The 22367-nt window shown below is 33.0% G+C and overlaps 1 protein-coding gene across 1 annotated transcript in view; it reads right to left on the bottom strand.

The window, feature by feature from the left end:
• Positions 1 to 421: 421 nt before the first annotated feature.
• The window catches only part of LOC144840366 (uncharacterized), a 60040-nt gene continuing 38094 nt past the window's right edge, over positions 422 to 22367 (bottom strand). Inside the window, exons 6-10 of the mRNA XM_078696158.1 lie at positions 18664 to 18724; positions 18165 to 18335; positions 5461 to 5634; positions 5236 to 5277; positions 422 to 1564 (exon numbers count right to left, since the gene is read on the bottom strand). Of these exons, the coding sequence (XP_078552284.1) occupies positions 1305 to 1564; positions 5236 to 5277; positions 5461 to 5634; positions 18165 to 18335; positions 18664 to 18724 (708 nt within the window). The 3' untranslated portion in view covers positions 422 to 1304. The remainder of the gene's footprint in view (positions 1565 to 5235; positions 5278 to 5460; positions 5635 to 18164; positions 18336 to 18663; positions 18725 to 22367) is intronic.

The following is a 22367-nucleotide window of genomic DNA, read 5'->3' as shown; positions in this document are numbered from 1 at the left end:
CTGTGCATGTGTATGCCTAATAAAAATGAATTCCCCCCACCCACCACCCCACAAACAGAAAATTAAATAAAATAAAACCAAAATATAAAAAGAAAATGGGTAATCTTTCTGGTTTACACATTTTTTATTCACGGTTTAGGGTTAATATTTTTTGGTCAAATTATATCTATTTGCACGAGTCAAATGAATTGTGAGGCAGCAAATTAAAAATATACATTCTGATTATGCCTCGTTTGTACGCCATTTCAACTATAACAAGAAATCAAATTTGTATTTTTTTATTATAAGATACATATAAAGTTAAAATAAGATTACAAAGGGCAATAAAATAATGACAAAGTACAAAACAAACATGGATAAATAAATGGTACTGTACAGTATTAAAAGTTTAATCGTTTCAAAGTAATAATAATATTGTTAAATAATTATATTATGTAAATAATCTTAGATTTAAAATTCTAATCATTTTGTAAGTTCTTATTTATTCATTGCATTTACAGTAATTAGCGTTAATGCTGCAAAAGGTACATTTACTGGTGCTGTAAAAGATAAATAGTGATATTTATATCTCAGTGTATTGTATAGTAAATAAATTGCAAAATGAATGACACGAATGAATGAATGAATTTACAAGTTCTATAGTAGGCCTATGTTAATGATTTAAGAAAATTAATATAGTTTAAAAACTGTGTACAATATAAAATACTTTATTATAGACAAACTTAGTTATAGTTTTGCAACTACAGAACCCCTATTAAGGGGAAACCTTCAGGACCTCAACAAATTGTCCCATGAAAAGGGCTACCCTATTAAGGGGATACTAGCCAAAAATCAAATTTTTTAGCAGAAAAAAAAAACAATATAACAAAATGAACCGAAATTGAGAAGTATTGAAAATTTAGCATCCAAAGAAACTGTTAAGCCAGAGAAAGTATCATAAGTATTATCGTAATTCTTATGATATCCATTTTTGTATTCAAAATGATATAAATCAATCATTTGGCACACTACTCAAAAGTGTTCATGTCCCCTTAATAGAAGTTTTCCCTGAATAGGGGTTGGTGTTGAAACATGCGGCAAGAAAGTGTCCCTTAATAGGGGTGTCCCTAGGGTTCTACTGTATAGGTATAAACTAGAATTTAAATGCTTTTCAAAAACAAATGTTGGTGGTCAGCTGTTGAAAGCTTCCTACTGTTACTTACTTGTGGACCCACACATCCACAAAATACAAGGTCATAAATACTATTTATTTATGAGCCTAATCTTTTTAGGAAACCTTTCATATCTTTGTTAAATTTCAAAATTTATGGGTTTTTAACTTTAGCCGCCAAATCATTCCTATCAGCTTTTTCAAGAGCTGCTGTTAATTGAGAACGCTTGGACTTCCCAGTAGCCTTCTTATTCCAAGATTCCAGCATTCGAAAAATTGCATCAAGTAAGTAGCCCCTATCGTCATATTCAAAGCGATCTACGTCTGCCATTGTAAAGCCAAGATATACTCCCAGCCGTTTCCATTCTTTGGAAAGCTCTTTGGCTAAATCCAATAATTCGTCTGTCGTCACATCTTTAAAAAAAAAATTAGAACATAATTAGTTTGTAATATTACCAAATTATCCTATCCTGATTTTTTTTAAATTGTATGGTTTCAGAGGTTGTGATCAGTGGTGACATGTGGCACCAGGATATCCCTGATGCGCGCTAAGCTACTGTAACATCCATTTGTAACATCCAATGATAATAGACATGTAAGTGTAGTTTTGAAGATGACAAATTTTGATTAGGCACACTCAGTAGGTATTATTATTTCTATCAGGAAATATAATTTTTTCAGTGGAAAATTATTTTCATTTATTGTCATTTCCATATAAAATATACATAGAAATTATGTTTGCTCTGAGATATACAAAAAAGCTGGATAAAAGCTGTTACAAAAACTATTTGTACGAGAAGTGACCGGTAACGGCTATTGCTACGTAACACCTCACGTAACGGATCATTGAAACAAAGATAGAGGTCAACCTGGTTACACTGACTAAAATGAATCAAATGCTAGAATTAACTGCAAAATTTGCTGAAGATTGGGGTTTGACATTTAACCACTCCAAGTCAGTGCTTGTTGATATAAATAAGCTATGGAAATTAGGAAACATTAGAAGAATGTGAAAATTATAAATATTTAGGGGTTACAATATCAAGAAATATTAATGATCATAATTATGTTGAAAATGTATTACAAATATGTAACCGCCTAATCGGACACATAGTGCAATAGCCATCAGAGGTAACCCAAATTGTTTAATAGGGTGTACTATGGAAACATTCTATGGCGAACGATTGCTATACCATCTATAAATTATAGTAGTTCCGTATGGATCGGAAGTAAAAGTGACTGTGAAAACATTGATCGGTAACAATCAAAGATACTATAGCGCCACGAATACACTGCACATGAGTGAAATTCTGTGATTTGTTTTTAAATATTTTAGATATATCGCGCCTGCATTCAAAATACCAATTTGTTTCAAAAAATATATTAGAGGAATTAAATGTTTATTGAGAATATTTTCTCTGAAGAAAATGACAAAAACACAGAATAGCTCATACAAAAGCATCAATATCAATAAGAGATATATCAATTTCCAACTGGAATAATGAAGGTAAAACCAAACCTTCAATTCAAGATTACATTTAGATTAAAAATAAACTGTTTTTGAAAAACTATATTATTAGACACTAATGATTTTGAAGATGCTGTCCTAACATTTCAATTACAGTTTCAAGGTTTAGCAAAAAGGTAATGACTTGGTCAGCAATGCTAAATATTTATAAAGCTTTGATTTTACCAGTTATAAAATATTGTTGTTGTATGTAGGCACCAAATGAAAATTGTAATATTACTAGACTTGAGAATATTCAGAAAAAGGCTACTCTATTCATTTTCTACAGAAAAGAAAGGAATTCTTACTTCATATTCATATAGATACAAGACCTTAAATATTAAATATTCTACATGTTCCCCCCACCCTCTTTTCATGAATATGTAAAATCAAGTGAAAGGTGTTGAGGACGATTAATTCATTGGAAGGAAAATACCAACTCCTCTTTTGTAATTTTCCCTAGACATGGGAAATTGTTCCAGAAGATATTAAAAATTGCACTTTGGTCACCAACTTAAATTACTGATCACCTGATTTCATCATACTAAATTTATGACAATATGCCTTTTTAATGTTTAGGTATTATTTTTTAGATATTATTTTAACTAATTTGCTAACTATTTATAAATTATTGTTGTGTTAAATGAAGAGGAATTCACTTTCTATTCTTGTCCTGCACTTGATAGCATCAAACAACTTTTTGCCTATATTGGATTTAAAACAGCTTTCTCAACAAAATACAGGTAGAAACCTGCTTACAATTACAGCCAAAATCTCTAGGTATTGTCTACACTATCATACTTTATGCGACAAAAAAAATGTGATGTGGAAATATATGATACTGCCACCTAGCCCAGAGGCAGAGGGAGATTATAGAATTCAGAGTAATGTTGTTTATAGCTGAGTTACCCTGTCAAATAAGTTACTTTTGATTGTATCATCGATGCAAGTACTTAAAACATTAGATTAGATGTTAATTAGGTTATATGCATTATCATGTCAGAATCTTTATTTATTAGGTTATATGCATTATCATGCATATAACCTATTGATTCTGTCAGAATATTTCTTTATTTATTTATTTATTATTTCCTTTTAGCACTATTTTGTCCGTCAATTATCTTGATATCAGTTTCATCTAGCTAAGTCAATTTTTCAGAGTATATTCCTTATGGCCAGGAATCGACGTGGTTATGTTTTCATGGTGCGCAATCAAAAATTACGCGGTCTACGTGCGATTTAACGAAATCACGTTTGTAATCATATCTTCACAAGCATGAATCACAATTAAACAAAATTTGGTACTCATAAATTTCAGGTCATATTTCATCATATGTCAATACATTTATGAGCGTAGCGCATATAACGCATGCGTACGCGCGCTTAAAATTAAAAAAAATTATTTTCGATGAAATTATAGTACATTTCAGGCAATTTTAAGCGTTTAAAAAATTACCATGAGTGCGCATATTTTTGTAAGCGCACTGCGCGTTAAACGTTAATATGCATTCTTTTTGCCCGATATCTGTTTTAAAACCTTTCTTTAATAATATCATCATATTTGATTCACTTTTCAACTCGAAATTGCGTTATACGAGCACGTTAAATGTGACAGGCTACGCACGTATAAGTTAACAAAATGGTGAAAATATGCTAAATTTTAAAATTAATATAGATCGTCAACACCTATTTTTCATTTCATTTTCTTGAAGTGTATGTATCATATGTATGATTTATTATGAAATTAAGAACAAAAGTTGATTAAGTCATCATTAATTGCATATTAAATTTAAAAAAAATAATTTCGACAATCAAACTAAATTATGACATTTTCTTATGCCGAAATAACAAACCTAACATTAACTTTCTTCCTTCAAATGTTCATATATTAAAGTTAAAAGTATATAGTTTGTCATCATATTATTATAATTCATTGCGGTATGTAATAATCTATCTGCACCAAAGTGGTTACTGTATAGTAAATACACGGAGGAATCTTTCTACAACTTTTAGTCAGTTGTGTATGGCTCGGTGGTCTGTGCTCGTGTCTATGGTATTCAAGGTACCTAGATTGATTTTTTTTTATTATCCATATTGTTTGTTCAATTTTATTTCTTAGTGTACAGATTATACATATGATTTATAATGAAATCTAGATAAAAAGTAAATAATGTCTTTATTATTATGCAACAAATGTGGTTTATCACATTATACGCAGAGGGATCTTTGATCGGATTGTGATACCGGCTATTGTATTTGCGTCATATATTATAAAAGATTCTGAGCAAATCAATCAATCAATATATCTTTTAAAAATCAATTATCTTTATTTAAATCAATGCATATAACCTACAATTCGTCATAGTGACGAATTAAATCTAGTTAGATAATTATGTCATATCACTACCATATTTGGGCATATCACTACCATTATTTGGGCACATCACACTCTTTGTCAAACTTGATAGTGTAGACATGAGTGGGTAAAAATAAATTATGTTAAAACGCATGCACTCTTTTACCTAATTTAATCTATACAACTGTTGCTCTTAATGTGAATTTAGCAATCAACTATTACCTGGCACTGATGAACTTGCTGATAGATGAGCAGAAGTTGTATCTATACAAAGACAGACATATATTTAATCAAGAAGAGTATTTGTATAATAACAATAGTGCATACATACATACATGTACATACATCATCAATTTGTTTATTATGTTGGGCGAAGCTTGCACATTGCATTTTGGGAAATAAAATTAAAGTCAAGGTTTACATGTTTGAAAAAAAACTATTCAGTACCTTTCGGTTTAGCTCCTTGGTATTTGGCAGCTTGCCCTCTTAGCTCCTTCACTTCAGTCTCCAAATCTTTTAATAATTTTTTGTGAAGCTCAACTTCAGATTTGAGTTTATTATTCTCAGATTCCAACTCTTTACATTTTGTGTTTAAATCTAATTTTTCTTTTTTTAAACCACCTGCAAAAAAAAAAAATAATTTAATAATAAATTAAATAAAATGTTAAAAATGTTTAAATAATTACATTATAGGGGGGGAGGGGTCTCTGTTTTCAACGACCCCTACAAAAACATCTCAACATTAGGTCATATAGGGGGTCTCTGTTTTCGAGATTTTTCTAAAACCGAACTTCTCAATATTACATTATTACAGGTAATATAATAATATTATAGAAAAGACCAATATTTTGGCGTTTCATACATATGCTTGACCTATTTTTCTGACAAAAATCGAAACGCTTACTGCCGGACAACATAAAAAAGACAAATTAACAACAGACTGGGAAAAGTCTATTATAAAACTGTGTGTACTTAACAGATGTTCTATCGAAATTATGTGAAAACAACATTTTGAGAAAATGGCACTTCTGTATATATCATTTCCTATGTTTTTATGTGTAAAATAAAATGTTTATCTCATATGAAACATCAGTTGATCTTCACAAATGGTATTTTTGGATAGATCTGTTGATGTAGATGATTTTCCGTGAATAAAATAAAAATCCTCTATTTTCAAGTCAAGTCAACGTAAACATTTATTTTCTTTCTTTCATAAACAATTACAATAATATAAATGATTAAGGTACTTAAATAAGGTAGGTAGTATTGAATTTGAAATATATATATATAAAAAAACAAACGTATCATTTACTCTTTTATATTAAATTTCATAAAATTTTTAAAATTGTCTCTTTTTTCTTTATATTTACAACAATTACAAACAAATAAACCTTATAATAATAATACAACAAAATGTAAAAAAAAGATGGCACTCCACGAAAGGCAAGCCTGTGATGTGGAAGCTCACACAGAAGAGTAATACATCAGGGGAAAAAATATAATACTACAATAAATGAAGACAACACAAACACACAGGTAAAGAACAAACTTACAGGACACGAGCACAACCTTTTGACCACATAAACTGACCTAAAAACCCAAAACTGAAGATGGCATCCACCCCTATCATTTTTGTCACCCCACAAAGTATATGTAGTGTCTGGATTGGGAGACTATAAGGGGAAGTGAGGCATTATGGGTTAAGGGAGATCGATAAAACCTCATGGTTGGTAATCTGTATGTATACGTTGTACACAATGAAAGATGCAATAAATATACACAAGATATAACATTGGCGATGAGTTAAGGAGAATATCGAACCACAAGTGATTAGAAGTTTCAATACTGTAATTTTTGGCGATATATTTGTTTTAATACTGTTGTAACGATGACCGCTGTAAACGTTGAAATCACTGGAATCGCTGCGTATGATCCACACGATGTGCATGCTTCGGCTGAACGGTGGAAGAAATGGCTTCGCAGTTTTGAATTATATGCTACTGGTAAAGGAGTAGTGGACAAAACCAAAAGAAAGCTTTGTTATTGCATTGCGCCGGATTGGCTGTACAGGACATATATGACTGTTTAACGGAGGAGAATGGAACAGATGAGTATGATGTTGTAAAAACATTAAATAAACAATTTGCTATGAAAACCAACGTACCGTATGAGCGTTATTGTTTTAGAAAACTGACGCAAGGTGATGACGAAACTATTCACCAATTTATAAACAGTTTGAGGCAGCAGGCTGCAAAATGTGAATTTGATGATGCGAATGTTGATGAGTTAATTAGAGACCATGTTATTGAAAACTGCAAATCAAATAGACTGAGAATAAAATTGCTAGAAAAAGGAAATACTTTGAAATTAACTAATTTAAAAGCAATAGCTAGCACATTTGAAATGAGTGAGAAGCGAGCAAAGGAGATGTCACAAGAAGTTATTGGAGTGGAAACAACAACAAACATGAATGCAGTGAGGAATGAGAGATGGTCAAGATCAAGCACGACGAGCAGAAACAGGTACCAAGCTGGAAATTCAAGTGGTAGGCCTAACAGAACAAGTAAGTCAAAGTCCAATGATAGACAAGATAACCGGAAATGCTTTCGCTGTGGAAGAGAAGGACATTTGGCTAAGGATAAATGTTGTCCTGCAAGAGACAAGAAATGTACTAAATGTAAAATGTTGGGACATTTTGCTGTTTGTTGCAAAACTAAAGTAGGTAAAGACAAAAAGAGTAGTGATATTAGTAATGTTCAAAATGGAAGTGAAGACGATGACTATGCTTTTGGTATACAAAATAATAATTCTAAAACTACAAAGATAAATGTTTGTATGGATGTACATAAGGTAGAAATGATCGTTGATAGTGGTGCTACAGTTAATATCATAGATCAGTATTTATGGCAACAGTTAAAATCCAAGAAAATTAAATGCAAATCTGAGTTGACAAACAGAAAGTTATATGCATATGGGTCAGAAAAACCATTAGAGTTGTTAGGAAAATTTACTACGAACATGTCAATTTTTCAAGATACAGGTAATAATACTGATCCTAAAATAACTGCTTTGTTGGAAGGTGATACTGCAATGAAGCTTGGAGTGTTAAATATTGTAATACCACAAGGAATAAATAGTGTACAAGACAAGTATACACAGGTATTTGAAGGTATTGGTAAATTAAAAGATTATAAGTTACATTTATTTATTGATGAACAGGTAACACCAGTTGTTCAGAGCATGTATAGAGTACCGTTTAGTCTCAAAGATAAAGTGAGTGACAAATTAGATGAGTTAGAACCTCTTGACATCATTGAAAGGGTAGACGAACCAAGTGATTGGGTAAGTCTAGTCCATAGTAGTGCCAAAACCAAATGGGGATATACGCCTCTGCGTAGATATGAGGCAGGCCAACCGAGCAGTTAAAAGGGAGAGGCATCCAATCCCAACAGTTGATGAAGTGTTGTATGAAATGAATCAGAGTACAGTGTTCTCTAAATTAGACATGAATTACGGCTATCACCAAATTGAATTAGATGAGCAATCACGAAACATCACAACTTTCATAACTAACAAAGGTCTTTATCGCTACAAAAGGTTGATGTTCGTGATAAATGCTGCCCCTGAAAAGTACCAAAGTAATCAGTCAGACGCTGAGTGGATGCGAAGGTGTAGCTAACATATCAGATGACATTGTTGTACACGAGAGAACGATGTAGTGTCTGGAATGGGAGACTAAGGGAAAGCGAGGCATTATGGGTTAAGGGAGATCGATAAAACCTCATGGTTGGTAATCTGTATGTATACGTTGTACACAATGAAAGATGCAATAAATATACACAAGATATAACAGTATTCAACGTGGTTCCTGCTATTCTGCAAAACTTTTGTGTATTTGGCCTCTCTACCAAATGTCACTCAATCGAAATGTGTTATGTATGCAGATGACACTATCTTATGTAACTCATCTGATCCCACTCTACTTTAAAATGAATTAAATTCAAATTTAAACAAAATTGCTAAATGGGTTGAGGAAAATAGACTTATATTGAATATCAAGAAGACTAAATTCATGATCAAACCACTTTACCCACATTTTCAAATATTTCCCTAACCTATAGTGAAAGTCATATTTAAATATTATATTTGAATTTTCTTTGATTCTAATTAAAATGGTCAGAACATATTGACAAATTGACATGTAAAATCTCTAAACGAATTGGTGTAATCCGACGTGTAAAGTACTACATACCAGGAAATACTCTCAAAGTGTTATCTAATGCTTTTTTTAGTAATACCTCTTTTTATTTACTGTGACAAACTCTCTCCAAATACCGTTAAACAGACTTTACTCTGCGCCATCTTTTCCGGGTGTGTAGAAAGCGACGACCTCGGTAAGGTTTGCTCAGTGGATTGGTCATCGTTAACCCAAATAATCAAATCAAATCACCTTACCCGCCGCTGAAAAAGGGGCCGTTTTGACCTGGTTTGCCATGTTTATGATATTTTGTGTGCTAATCGAGTCGAATGCAGTTTTAATGATGCACTCTTGGCGTTCCATATCTGTTCGTTTGTTCGTGTCGACACATTCAGTATCAAATGGCGATATTTCTGTATTTTTTCAATCAATTGCTTGCTTGCGAGTATTATATAAGGTATGGTTTAAAGATCTTTGGCTATGTTCGGCTTCGGGATGTTATACCACACTTAGGCCTAGGCTAGGCTAGGCTATAGGGGTAGTCGGTTTCGTGTTATGGGTCGTCCAATTCGAGGTCGCCCGGGTCGTTAGGGTCTGCCATCTTCTGTGTTTGCAGTCCACCCCTTAGCCTATGACACGTTACACATCTGTGAATAATTTGTGAAACTGCAGACGATGCTCCAATTATCCATTATCCACTCTGGCGAATGCAGATGTGTAGTACTCCGACCCATATGGTTAACCTCTTGATGATAATGTTGTATTATCGGATCCGTGACCTTGCACCTTGCACAACATTGCATTCTGGATTCTACCACCTACTCGAAGGATGCCATTCTTATCTAGAAAGGGGTCTAATTTATACATGCAACTTGACCGTTTTAGAGTAACTTTTCTCATTCGTGCCAAATTATGTTCGGTAATCTCACCAGTTTGCTTCACTTTTCGTAGGATTTCAATTTCTGATTTGAAGTACTCCACCTGTGTCCACTTACAAAAGCTATCTGGAGGTCTGCTACAGACATCGCTGGTATGCATTTCCCATTTGTACGAGAAGATGCTAACAGATACCTTTTCCGGCGTTGACAATATGCAATAGAGAATTGCTCGAATCGTTTAATAATTGACTGATGCACATCCCTCTCATAATTCACCAAAGTGAGCACAGTGGCTTTTTTCATCTCATTCACCATCTCAGTGATCATCTGAAGTGAAAGGCTCTTGAGCATTTTTGGTCTGTCTGAAAGCAGAAGAAGAAGATTATTTTTCTGTTGAGCAGGTAGTTGAAGGATTACCCGGAGAAGATAAAGAAGATGACATGAAACGATTTCTTAGTGCTGTGTATTCTAAAGTTGATACTGCTGGAGATGTTCCGATCGTGGATGTGGTTAGTGAACCACAACTTACTACTACAGAGATTGTGTTAGATCCTGGTACCTCTATATATCAACAAATTAATGTGGAAAAACAAGACCTGAATGTTGTTTTGTCTCCGACGCCTCATCCAATTTCATATGGTAGAAAGGTTACGCAACCAGTGTGTGTGAGCTTTGCCGTTTCTGTCTATCCCGTTGCGTCTACGAATGTAATAACACGGAGCCATTACAGCACACAGTGGATCAATCTGTTATGTACACAACGCCTGCCTTATCGAACCATCCAGTGTGTTGTTACCTAAATACCTTGCCACAATCATTGGTTTCTTCTCACGTTCACACTAACCCAGTTGCCTTGTCGTATGGAGTACCTGTATATGGTCAAGCAACTGAGATGGTATCGACAAACAATGTTGTAGGGGAATCGTCAATACCAACGGCAAATGTAATGAAACAGATCGTTGATTCTATAAGGCTTCCGGCATTATTGTTGTTTTTAGTGGTGATCCGCTTAAAGTCCCATTCCCTACGTTTTTTAGATCTAATTTAAGGTCAGAAAGTACATTTAATGTAAAAATAAATACTGTATGGTCCTATTGAGATAACTTTTTTCATCTTTAAACGGTTAAAGTTGATGCTAATAATTTTAGTGACCTGCTATAAATCCCAACATGCATTGCGAGCGGATTGATATTTCTGTTTTTATGTAATTCACCCACTTTTCGATCGATCTGACTTTGTAAATGAAGTAAATGTTGTGATGCAGCAAATTCCCTATCTACAAGTGTTGAATTTTCCACAAGAGAATGCGAAACTTGTTGCAAAATTACCTTTATATATTGAGGCAAAGTGGCCTCATAACGTCCAAGAACATAAGCCTATTTTTTCAACGTTTACTACATTTGTCAAGTTCATCAAAACACAAGCACGTGAAGCAAACATACCTGCCTTTGACCAACGTTACAAGAGTGATGAAGACAAAGCAACTACAAGGTCAAGACCACAAAGGATACGAATGAAAATACTCATCATTGGCCACAGTAACGCACGATGAAGCAAACCAAAGAAAAACTATGGACTTTGATGGTAAAAAATGTCTGTTTTGTGAAGAGGTTCATCATATTGATAAATGTAAAAAGTTCAAGAATCTATCCTGATGGAGAGAAAAGAATTCTTGAGGAAAAATAGGTTATGTTATGGTTGCGGAATAACTGACCAACATCAAATAAACACATGTGAAAGCAGAATCAAATGTAAAGCATTTTCTAACGAACACTTCTTTAGCCTACACTTTGACAAGAGGCTAGTGCCTACAACTTCTCATCGTACTTTGGTACGCCGACAGAATATTGATAATTCAATGTATGGGTCCGAAAGAAGAATGATGTTTCAAATGAGATTCTTCAGTACTGTATTCTGGATCCACAAAGCAATAGCAGTTTTATTTCAGATGATCTGTTTAATCATCTTAAAGTTTATGAGCATGCAACTCAACTCTTACTGTCTACGTAAGAAGCAACCGTGACGATATCTTGTAGAACAATTCACGATCTGGAAGTGTTGAGTTTTGACAGAAAAGAAATAGTTCCTCTATCGAAAGTGTTTACAAGAGACCAGATTCCAATAGGAAGATCACAAATACCCAGACAGCAAGACCCAAGACAGGAAGTTTTATGATTATGCATACAGAGTAGCCAAACAAGCGCGTTGCATTATGAGATATGTTTTGATCAAAAACTTTGACTGGAAGTCAAAGTTATTTTTTGAACAAAAAAACGTCTGTATTTCAGTTAAATGATTTTTTTTTTGACTAATTTTTGGTGAAAGTTAATAACTATTATGATACTTCAAAATGACCCACTTTTTTCGAAATATTTATTTTTTTATTTTTTTGGAATTGGTCAAAGGGACAATACATCTTTAAAGAACACTATATTTCCTTTATGAATGGTTTACCTGCTACAGGCTATGCAGAAAAGGTATCTGAATCTAAAAAGCCAAATGTAGTAAGAGTTGTGTTCGACTGTTCGGCAAAATATGAAGGCGTCTGTTTAAATGATTACCTACTTCAAGGTCCAGATTTAATGAATGGTCTGATTGGTATACTAGAAGAGGTTGCCATCATGGCCCGATATAAAAGGGAAGTTCCATCAATTTTATGAACTACGGTTCTTGTGGTGGGAAGGTAGTGACTTTGAACAAAAAATGGTGGAATATCGTATGAAAGTTTATTTGTTCGGTGCTAAAAGTTCTCTCGGGTGTGCAAACTTTGCAGCCGATTTCATTTGATATGATTTTTATGTAGACGATCCTACTTGTTGGCTCCAATATTTAAACAAACTTCAAAATACACCATACGATATAAAGCCAACGGTTTCAATGCGTGATTCAAGTTTATTCTGTTCCTCAATATAATCAGATTCCAAATCCCAATATAGTATGGGTAGTAACAAAGTGCGAGGCAGCGAGGGACGCGAGGCAGGGAAGGCATGCAAGGCAAGTCAGAAATTTATGCGAGGCATCGTTTTACCATCATCAAAAAATGCGAGGCATCATTTTATCATTTCTCAAAATTGCGAGGCAGGAAATCACCGAAATTGAAGTAGCCTAGGCCTACTAGGCCCGCTAGGCTAGTTCCCTTTTGCACCTGCCTTGTATTTTAACCTACTTTATCCTGAATACCACAGCTTAGAATTAGTAGGCCTACTTTAATGAAGAAAAATCACATAAAAGTAACAATAAATCCATTAAATTGGTGATTTTACAGACGTTTTTCTTGCATACTGCGAATTTCGCACACTCAATGTTCAATATTTTGGTTTCTATGGAACGCCAAAAGAGCAAAATTAATTAGAGGGCTAAAAACTCTGTGGAATCCATATTTTTAACGCATTATTTGGTGAAAATCACGTACAATTTCAATAGATTTTGTCACTGTCAGTAAGGAAAAATGTTACTGTTGATACTGTACACGGTTTCGTTAACCTTTTAAAGAATAAAATAGAAAAATTCATCATAATATCCTTAGTAGGATGTCCTAGGTCTAGACTAGGTAGTGATGTTGATTTAGGATCGATTATTATTCTTTGAAAACAGAACAGTATCAGCAGTAACATATTGCAGCATTTTTATTGACAAATTAACAAATATATTGAAATAAAACGTGTTTTTCACCAATAAATGCATGAGAAATTGACGCATTCCACTGAGTTTTAGTCCTCTATTATCGTTGCTCTTTTGGCGCTCCATAGAAACAAAAATATTGAACATTGAATAAGTGAAATTCGCGAACAGTGTGCGAGAAACACGCCTGTAAAATCATTAATTTAAGGATTTATTTGTTACTTTTTATGTGATTCTTTCATTAAAGTACTCATGAGGTATACTTCTAAGGTGTGGTATTCACACGATAAAGTTAGTTATCAAATTTGGAGTAAAAATACAAGCGAAGGAAACTAGCGCCAGGTTTATTAGTACGTACATGGACAACAATAAATAAAAATCGTTCGTAATATACCTAGCTTACTAAAACAGGAATAGTGTATCATTATTAAATATTACACCAATTATTATTATATCAAAATTGATTAAATTATTTTCTACATAGGCCTCTTATCTAGGTTAGGGCTAAGCATAATTATTAGCTAAAGTTTAATTTTAGGCCTAGTATTACAATTGTCGGACGTAAGTCTTTTTTCACACGCGCTCCAGAATTCTCTCGCAATTTTTTTCTTTGCGACATGTTATTTGATCGGCATATCAGTTACCTTTTATTCACCGCCAGTTATTGAACTTGTCCTGGCAATCGCTGTTCACCTTATTTGCGAGAGAGGTACACGTGTTGTTCCTAGAGAATGGAATGTCAAAAATGTCTTTGGCACGCCGCTCAGAGAGAAGTCTGTGCGTTGCTGCTGAAACCACGTGCTATAGGAGGGGAATGCACGACAATCCTCTGAGCTGAGGGCTGAATCATTCCGCTACCTGCTAAATAGTAAAGAGGGATTTTCCATCTCTCGGGTCTACCGGATCGAGGCGCAGGGGTGTGACAAAATATTATTTTCACTCTGCTATGTTCGAGAGACATGTTAAATTAATTGTAAAGTGAACACACTCGAAATGCCAACAAACATGGCAGTCATTTGATGAGTGTGTCGCTATAACAATTATTGTTTATCCAAAGTTGAAGACTGTCTTTTTTTTTTAACCGTAGTTTGGGCACTTTTGTAAAAGTAAAATTTGACACGATATGACTTGAATGAAAAAACAATCGTTACATAAAAATAACAACATGATGAGTGTATACACGAATCTATTTAGATACGCTTGTATCGATTGATTATTAGGCCTATAATATAGCATAATAGCACGTTAAGATATGCCTCGCACCTTTTTGAAATTGTAAACTATATGCCTCGCATGCCTCGCACTTTTGGAAATGATAAAATGATGCCTCGCACAAATATTTGGCGTGCCTCGCTTGCCTCGCACTTTGTCAACACTCATATAGTATCACGATTGACTACAAACAAAGGATATAAAAAGTGTGTAACTACAAATGTTTACAATCAACTATCTATAATTATCTACTGTAGTAAGCTATAGTAACATCAAACTACAAATATTATTATACTATTAAATCAATGCATTATATAATTTCATATAAAATGAACTGTGAATACTGTGGTACAGTACTATAGATATATAGCATACAAATACTTGACCACAGATCTAAACAAAGATTCCCTTGGTATATCTTATTACAGCAGGCTATGCACTCAAGGTTATTACAGCAGGCTAATGCACTCAAGGTTATGTAGCAATGAAAAACAGTAGCCTATATACTAGATACAGTCACATTAATATTTCCCTATTTCATATCATATAAAAGTATTATCATCCTACAAACAATTTCAAACTAAACTACTAAATATAAACTTATAACTCAAAACACTATGGGTACTTACAAGACGTTGTGCTATCTTAAATTTGATGATTTTGTCCACAATTAAAGATTTGTCTATCCATGAAGTTTCTCAGTTAGCATATGAGATGTAGCTCATATTTCCATTGTTTTACAGAAGACTTGCTAGAACTGACCATCGAACGAACGAACAGAACGTCTACATGCTCTGCTAGCTCTACTTGACAATTGCTCTTCTTCTATATTTAACAACTCCTTATTAATTTTACAATTGCAGATTGTCTGGTTTCATATACGATCCTATTCTAATAATCATAACGATTATAAAATTCTTTTCATCTCTCTACATTCAATAACTCATACATATCTGCTTGAATGTCCCCAAGCGTTCCTGCAACTGTGACCATTTTTGCAATTTCCGATTGGAAGAATTGGATATCCACAGAATAAGCTATCAAATTTTGGACAGTTGCTATGGCTTTCTTGACATGTTTAACGTAACTCTTTTCCTTTTAACTCTAACTTATATTCTCTTCCTTTTTCAGTCAGAATTTTTTCTCTTTTATAAGGATTATCTGGCTCTTCACCTTTGCTTTCCCGTCCCTCAGGGTTAGTATAACAGACAATATATTGTTGATTACTATATGTTATGTTCCGGACTCCGACAAAGCCTAATTTACTTATCAAGGTATCAAGGGGCGATGTACATACATAACAAATATATTGTATATGCTGTTATTTTTGTGGTGATTTAATTTTTGTGAATTTTCGAGATTGGCAACCTTACCACAAAATTATCAACTCACAAAAATGTTGACAAATATCAAATAACTGTACGTAGTAGAAAAACAGCGAAAAACCCAGAAGCAAATTTACACACGTCTAAGTCAGTACTGCAGCAGTAGATGATGCTTCATTTATCTTTGCATTTTGTATGGCTATAATACCTTTCATCATCATTAGAAATCTTACTTCAAAAAATACCCATAATTATACTGACAGGTGTCACTTTTTGATGCTTACTACTAATAAAAATTACAATAACTTTTTCATCTATTCAATTTAGAGCATGTATTATCATTAGGATTTTGAGTGTGGAAATGCATAGATAGATTACAGGTGGTACGATGAAAATATTTATTGAAAAAATATAATTGAAATGAAAAACTTACAAATAGAATTTTAACGACAACTAGATTTAATTCGTCACTATGACGAATTATATGTTATATGCATTGATTTAAATAAAGATAATTGATTTTTAAAAGATATTTTGATTGATTGATTTTCTCATAATCTTTAATTATTTATAATATATGATAGGACCTTGCTAACGCGAATACAATAGCCGGTATCACAATCCGATCAAAGATCCCTCTGCGTATAATGTCATAAACCACATTTGTTATAATATATTATATTACATAATAATAAAGACATGTGTATAATCTATACACTAAGAAATAAATTTGAACAAACAATACGGATAATAAAAAAAAATCTTATTTCGTTTCCCAAGGTTAGACTCGATCTCGGTACCTTGAATGCCATAGACACGAGCACAGACCACCGAGCCATACACAACTGACTAAAAATTCATCCGTCTTACCATGCAGTAACCACTTTGGTGCAGATAGATTATTACATACCGCAATGAATTATAATTTTTTACTATGATGACATCTCTAAAAATGTTAAAAAATGATGCACTGTCAAACTATATACTTTTAACTTTGATATATGAACTTTTGAAGAAGAAAGTTAATGTTAAGTTTGTTATTTTGGCCTAAGAAATGTCATAATTTGTTTGATTGTCGAAATTAATTTTTTAAAATTTAATATGCAATTAATTATGACTTAATCAACTTTTGTTCCCTTAATTTAATAATAAATCATACATAAGATACATACACTTCAAGAAAATGAAATAAAAAGTAGGTGTTCCCGAGCATTCTAACGATCTATATTAATTTTAAAATTTAGCATATTTTCACCATTTTGTTAACTTATACTTGCGTAGCCTGTCACTTTTGACGTTGTCGTATAACGCAATTTCGCGTTGAAAAGTGAATAAAATATGATGATATTATTAAAGAAAGGTTGTACAAAAGAAATCGGACAAAAAGAGTGCGCATCAACGTATAACGCGCAGTGCGCGTGCAAAAATCTGAGCACTCATGGTAATTTTTTAAACGCTTAAAATTGTCTGAAAAGTACTCTAATTTCATCGAAAATAAATTTTGACAATTGTGAAAATGTTAAGCGCGTGTACGCATGTGTTATATTCGCTACGCACGTAATTATATTGTCATATGATGAAATATGACCTGAATTTTATGAGTACCAAATTTTGTTTAAAAGTGATTCATGATTGTGAAGATATGATTACAAACGTGATTTCATTAAATCGCGCGTAGACCGCGTAATTTTTGATTGCGCCCCGTGAAAACATAACCACATCGATTCCTGGCTATAAGGAATATACTCTGAAAAATTGACTTAGCTAGATGAAACTGATATCAAGATAATTGACAGACAAAATAGTGCTAAGGAAAGAATAAATAAAGGAATAAATAAATAAAGAAAGATTCTGACAGAATCAAGAGGTTATATGCATGATAATGCATATAACCTAAAAAGAAAGAGTTTCTTATACCTGCTTCAGTAAATCCTTGCTGTATCGTTTCTGTTGTACCCTCTCCGCTTTGCTTGCTCTTTTCAAACTCTTCTATCAATCTTGCATTCTTCTCCTTCAACTCTCTTATCATTTTATCTGTAGGGCTTTCATCCACTATTGCATGTGTCCTAATGCGTTTTACTCTGTCCACTAAAAATGTTTAAATATAGTGAAATATTAAAATCCACAATAAATGTGTATTCCTGTAACCCCAAATATGATAATAAAGATAATGCCTAGAAAAACTGGTCTTCGTTCTTTCAGGCTGCATATCCCTTCACTGCTGCTCTATCAATGCAGAAATATGTTCATCTTAATATCTACAATCAAACCTTTTGTTGCCATTTATGAGGAAAAAATATTTGAAAGGGCGCATTAAAATAAATAAATAAATAGGGGAATTACAATGTACAGCATCAAGACAACACTGTAAATAAAATAAATTATCAAATTTCATAATGGAAATAGTAAATTTTACCATATCTTAGTACACTCAGGGTTTGATCAAAATTGAAGTCAGCAGGACTAATAGTGCCAATCTAAAAAAAAAAAAACTTTACTAAAAATATGTCCCATTTATGTAAATCATAATAAAACTAGAAAGCCACTCCGAGAGTGCATACCTCCGCCTACTGTAAAATTCTCCTACATAAGATTTCTCCGGTAAAAAAATATATATATATATTTGTGTGTGTCTTAATGCTGTTTGTGATTTACGCTAATTTCACTACAAGCATGTGTATGCGAGTTTGGTGTAATGGTTATGTAACAAGCCTTTCAATTAACAATAGCTTCAGTTGACTAACAATAGAACAGCAACGCGAAAATCAAACGAGTGAATTTGAAAAGAAATAGGTTTTGTAAACTACTCGCATCAAAATACATGCATATTAAATCAAATTATGTTTTAAAATTACAAATCACAAATTATAACTGTTGCCTCTTGCACAAAAATGAAGTTTTTTGGACAAGTAGTTCTCGAGAAAATTCAATTTGAGTTTACTTGTTACTTTAAGACTGCTCGCCGGCTTTTAACAAATTCTGTCCTATCTTTTTAACACTAGCAGGTCTGAAAAGTATACTAAAAAGTGGTCCAGAATTGGGACCGTGGTCCGAAATTGACCCAAAATTTAATGGAATGGTCCTTGACCACATATCTATCTGTACATTCATTTTGGTAAAGCCCTTGTAATTACTTTCTGAGTAATCCTGCTAACAAACAAACAAACAGACAAACAAACACACGCGATCGATTACATATACCTCCTTGGCGGAGGTAAATAACTATTAAATAAATCTACCAGACCTGTAAGTACAGGCAATCTATGAAAAAAAGCGGTAACCCAAAACAAATTGCAATAGCTTTCAAACCTTTCTTAACTGATTCAGTACCTAGTTGTACACTTTCTTTTCAAAATCTACCAAAATCTGGTTAGTGGAACATATAATTTATGGGTCATTAGAGGTAAAATATGTCAAATTTGGTATTAATCACTTTTGACTGGTATAACATATTTTATCAAATAAAGTAGATAAGATAAGATAACTTTTATTGATCCTCAAAAGGGAAATTCAATGCTCGTCATAAAAAAGTAAACATAACTAGAATTTAATTTGTCACTTTGACGAATTATAGGTGATCATTTTTATCATTTTACTGAAATTATTTTTTTAAACATGCACGTAGGTTGCCATCCTATTATACACTTATAGTGCTGAGTTGTTCCTACTATATGCCATATACAATATATATACTGTATATCTATATACAGTGCAGCATACATACTAAATACAGTGCAAAATAGGTGGAACGGGACCCTCCTTTTATTCCAAATTTTAAAATGATGACGTCATCAAAAATGAAACACGTAGATAGCAATTTTAAAAGGAAATTATCTGAGCAACAACATATTAACGTGTTGAAGAAATTTGGATAGGCAGAAAATAGATGCGCCCTCTTTTAAATGTCATGAACTATGACTTAAAATATGAGAATAAGACTTTATAATTCAACTGGCCATATGATGATGTCACAACATCCGATGCAATGATTGACGATTGATTGTACATGAATTCGTATCTACAATTCAACAGCTTCCAGAAAACGTTTTAATCATGAGTATCACTTTTTATTCTGAGGAGCTATAACATATTGAAATTTACTGTAATGATAAAAATAAATGACCCAAAGAATTCACGCTTTTGAACATGATGACGTCATCAAAATTTTCAAAATGGTAAATCATTCTAAAGATAATTGATTGACCTAGACAATATCAAAATCAGGTGCAAAATGGAAAACGAATAAGTGGAGATGCGCTCTATCAAATGCGATGAGCTATGACGAAAGATACAAAAAATACTATATTTTATATTCGAGTGGCCATACGATGACGTCACAATGTCCGGTTAGCCATATTGATGCATGATCCGATATCTACAAATCATCATCTTTCAGAATACGTAATAAAAATAACTTTCACCGTTTAGTTTAGAAACTATGACTGTTTAAAAAAAGGCATAATTTTGACAAATTGTTGAACTTTTTTCAACAAAAACGCGCGCAAATTGTTCAATTCGACATGCTCGTATGACGTGATTTTAAGTCAAAATTGTATAAAAGTTGGTAAAATTACTAAAAAAAGACTAGAAAAACATAAATCACAAGAAAAAAATGTGTTTTCAACGCTACATGCGCACCGTGCACGTAAAAATTTGCGGGCGTGTGGGAATAATTTTGCACATTTTGAAATTTTAAATGCGCGTGCGCGCGTAACTTTGTGTGAAACATGCCATTTTTAATCCACAGAAAATTGACTCTTAATATAAATTAAATTTTCACCAAGTCTCAATACAAAATGACTTTTGGTTTTTAATCTATGATCAATCATTTAAATTCATAAAATTGCATGCAAGTCACGTTGCGCAACTCTGACGTTTTTCAAAAATAGGAGGTGCACAACTTCACGTAAATGTCTATATTTTGACAAAGTTGCGATATGTTCTGTTTACACATTTTAGAGAAACAGGGCTCACAAAAAAAGGAAGAAAGACAGAAGAACTAGATTTGAACTCGTCACTTTGACGAGTTAGTTATCCGCACGACAAACGCCACGCGCACGTCATACATTGGAATGTTGCACACGGAAAAATATTATGGCATTATGACCTGAACTGAAGAATATCATATGCTGTTTAGTGCTGAATTCTGTCAATTTTGCAAACGGTATAATCTGTATACATGTTACATACAGTGTAGAATAGGTGAAACTACGGGACCCCCCGTTTATTCCTATTTTTAACATGGCGACGGTATCAAAATGAAACACTAAGATAGCAATTTCGGAAGGACATTATCTCAGCAACCACATATTAACGTGTAGAAGAAATTTGAATACGTAAAATATAGATGCGCGCCCTTTTAAATGTGATGAACTATTACGCAAAAAATGAAAATACGACTTTTTTTATTCAACTGGCCATATGATGACGTCACAATATCCGATTTGCAAAATGTTTACATGAATTCGTATCTACAATCCAATAGCTTCCAGAAAACGTTTTAATCATGATTATCATGTTTTATTCTGACAAGCTATAACAAGATTGAAATTTACCGTAAAGATGAAAATAAGTGACCCACTTTATTTTCATTTTTAGACATGATGACGTCATAAAAATTAAAATATTTTTAACTCATGCGAAAGATAGTTGATTGACCTAGATAATATAAAATCGGGGTGAAAATGGAAAACAGATAATTGGAGATGCGCTCTATTAAATGTGATGAGCTATGATGAAAGATACAAAAATCCTATATTTTATATTCGCGTGGCCATACGATGACGTCACAATGACCGATTCGCCATATTAATGCATGATTCCATATCTACAACTTATCATCTTCCAGAATGTGTAATAAAAATAACTTTATCCGTTTAGTTTAGAAACTACGACTGTTTAAAAAAAGGCATAATTTTGATGATTTTTTAACATTTTCATCAAAAACGCGCACAAATTGTACAATTCAACGTGCTCGTATGACGTAATTTGAAGTCGAAATTGTTTAAAAGTTGGTAAAATTACTAGAAAAGACCAAAAAAACATAAATCATGTGAAAAAAATATGTTTTTAATGCTACGTGCGCACCGCGTGCGTAAAAATTTGCGCGCGCCTGGGAAT

Source organism: Antedon bifida, chromosome 4 (assembly GCF_963402885.1).
Source record: "Antedon bifida chromosome 4, ecAntBifi1.1, whole genome shotgun sequence".
Lineage (NCBI taxonomy): Eukaryota > Metazoa > Echinodermata > Crinoidea > Comatulida > Antedonidae > Antedon > Antedon bifida.
Note: the sequence above shows the minus strand (reverse complement) of the source record. Positions and strands in the feature narration are given on the sequence as shown.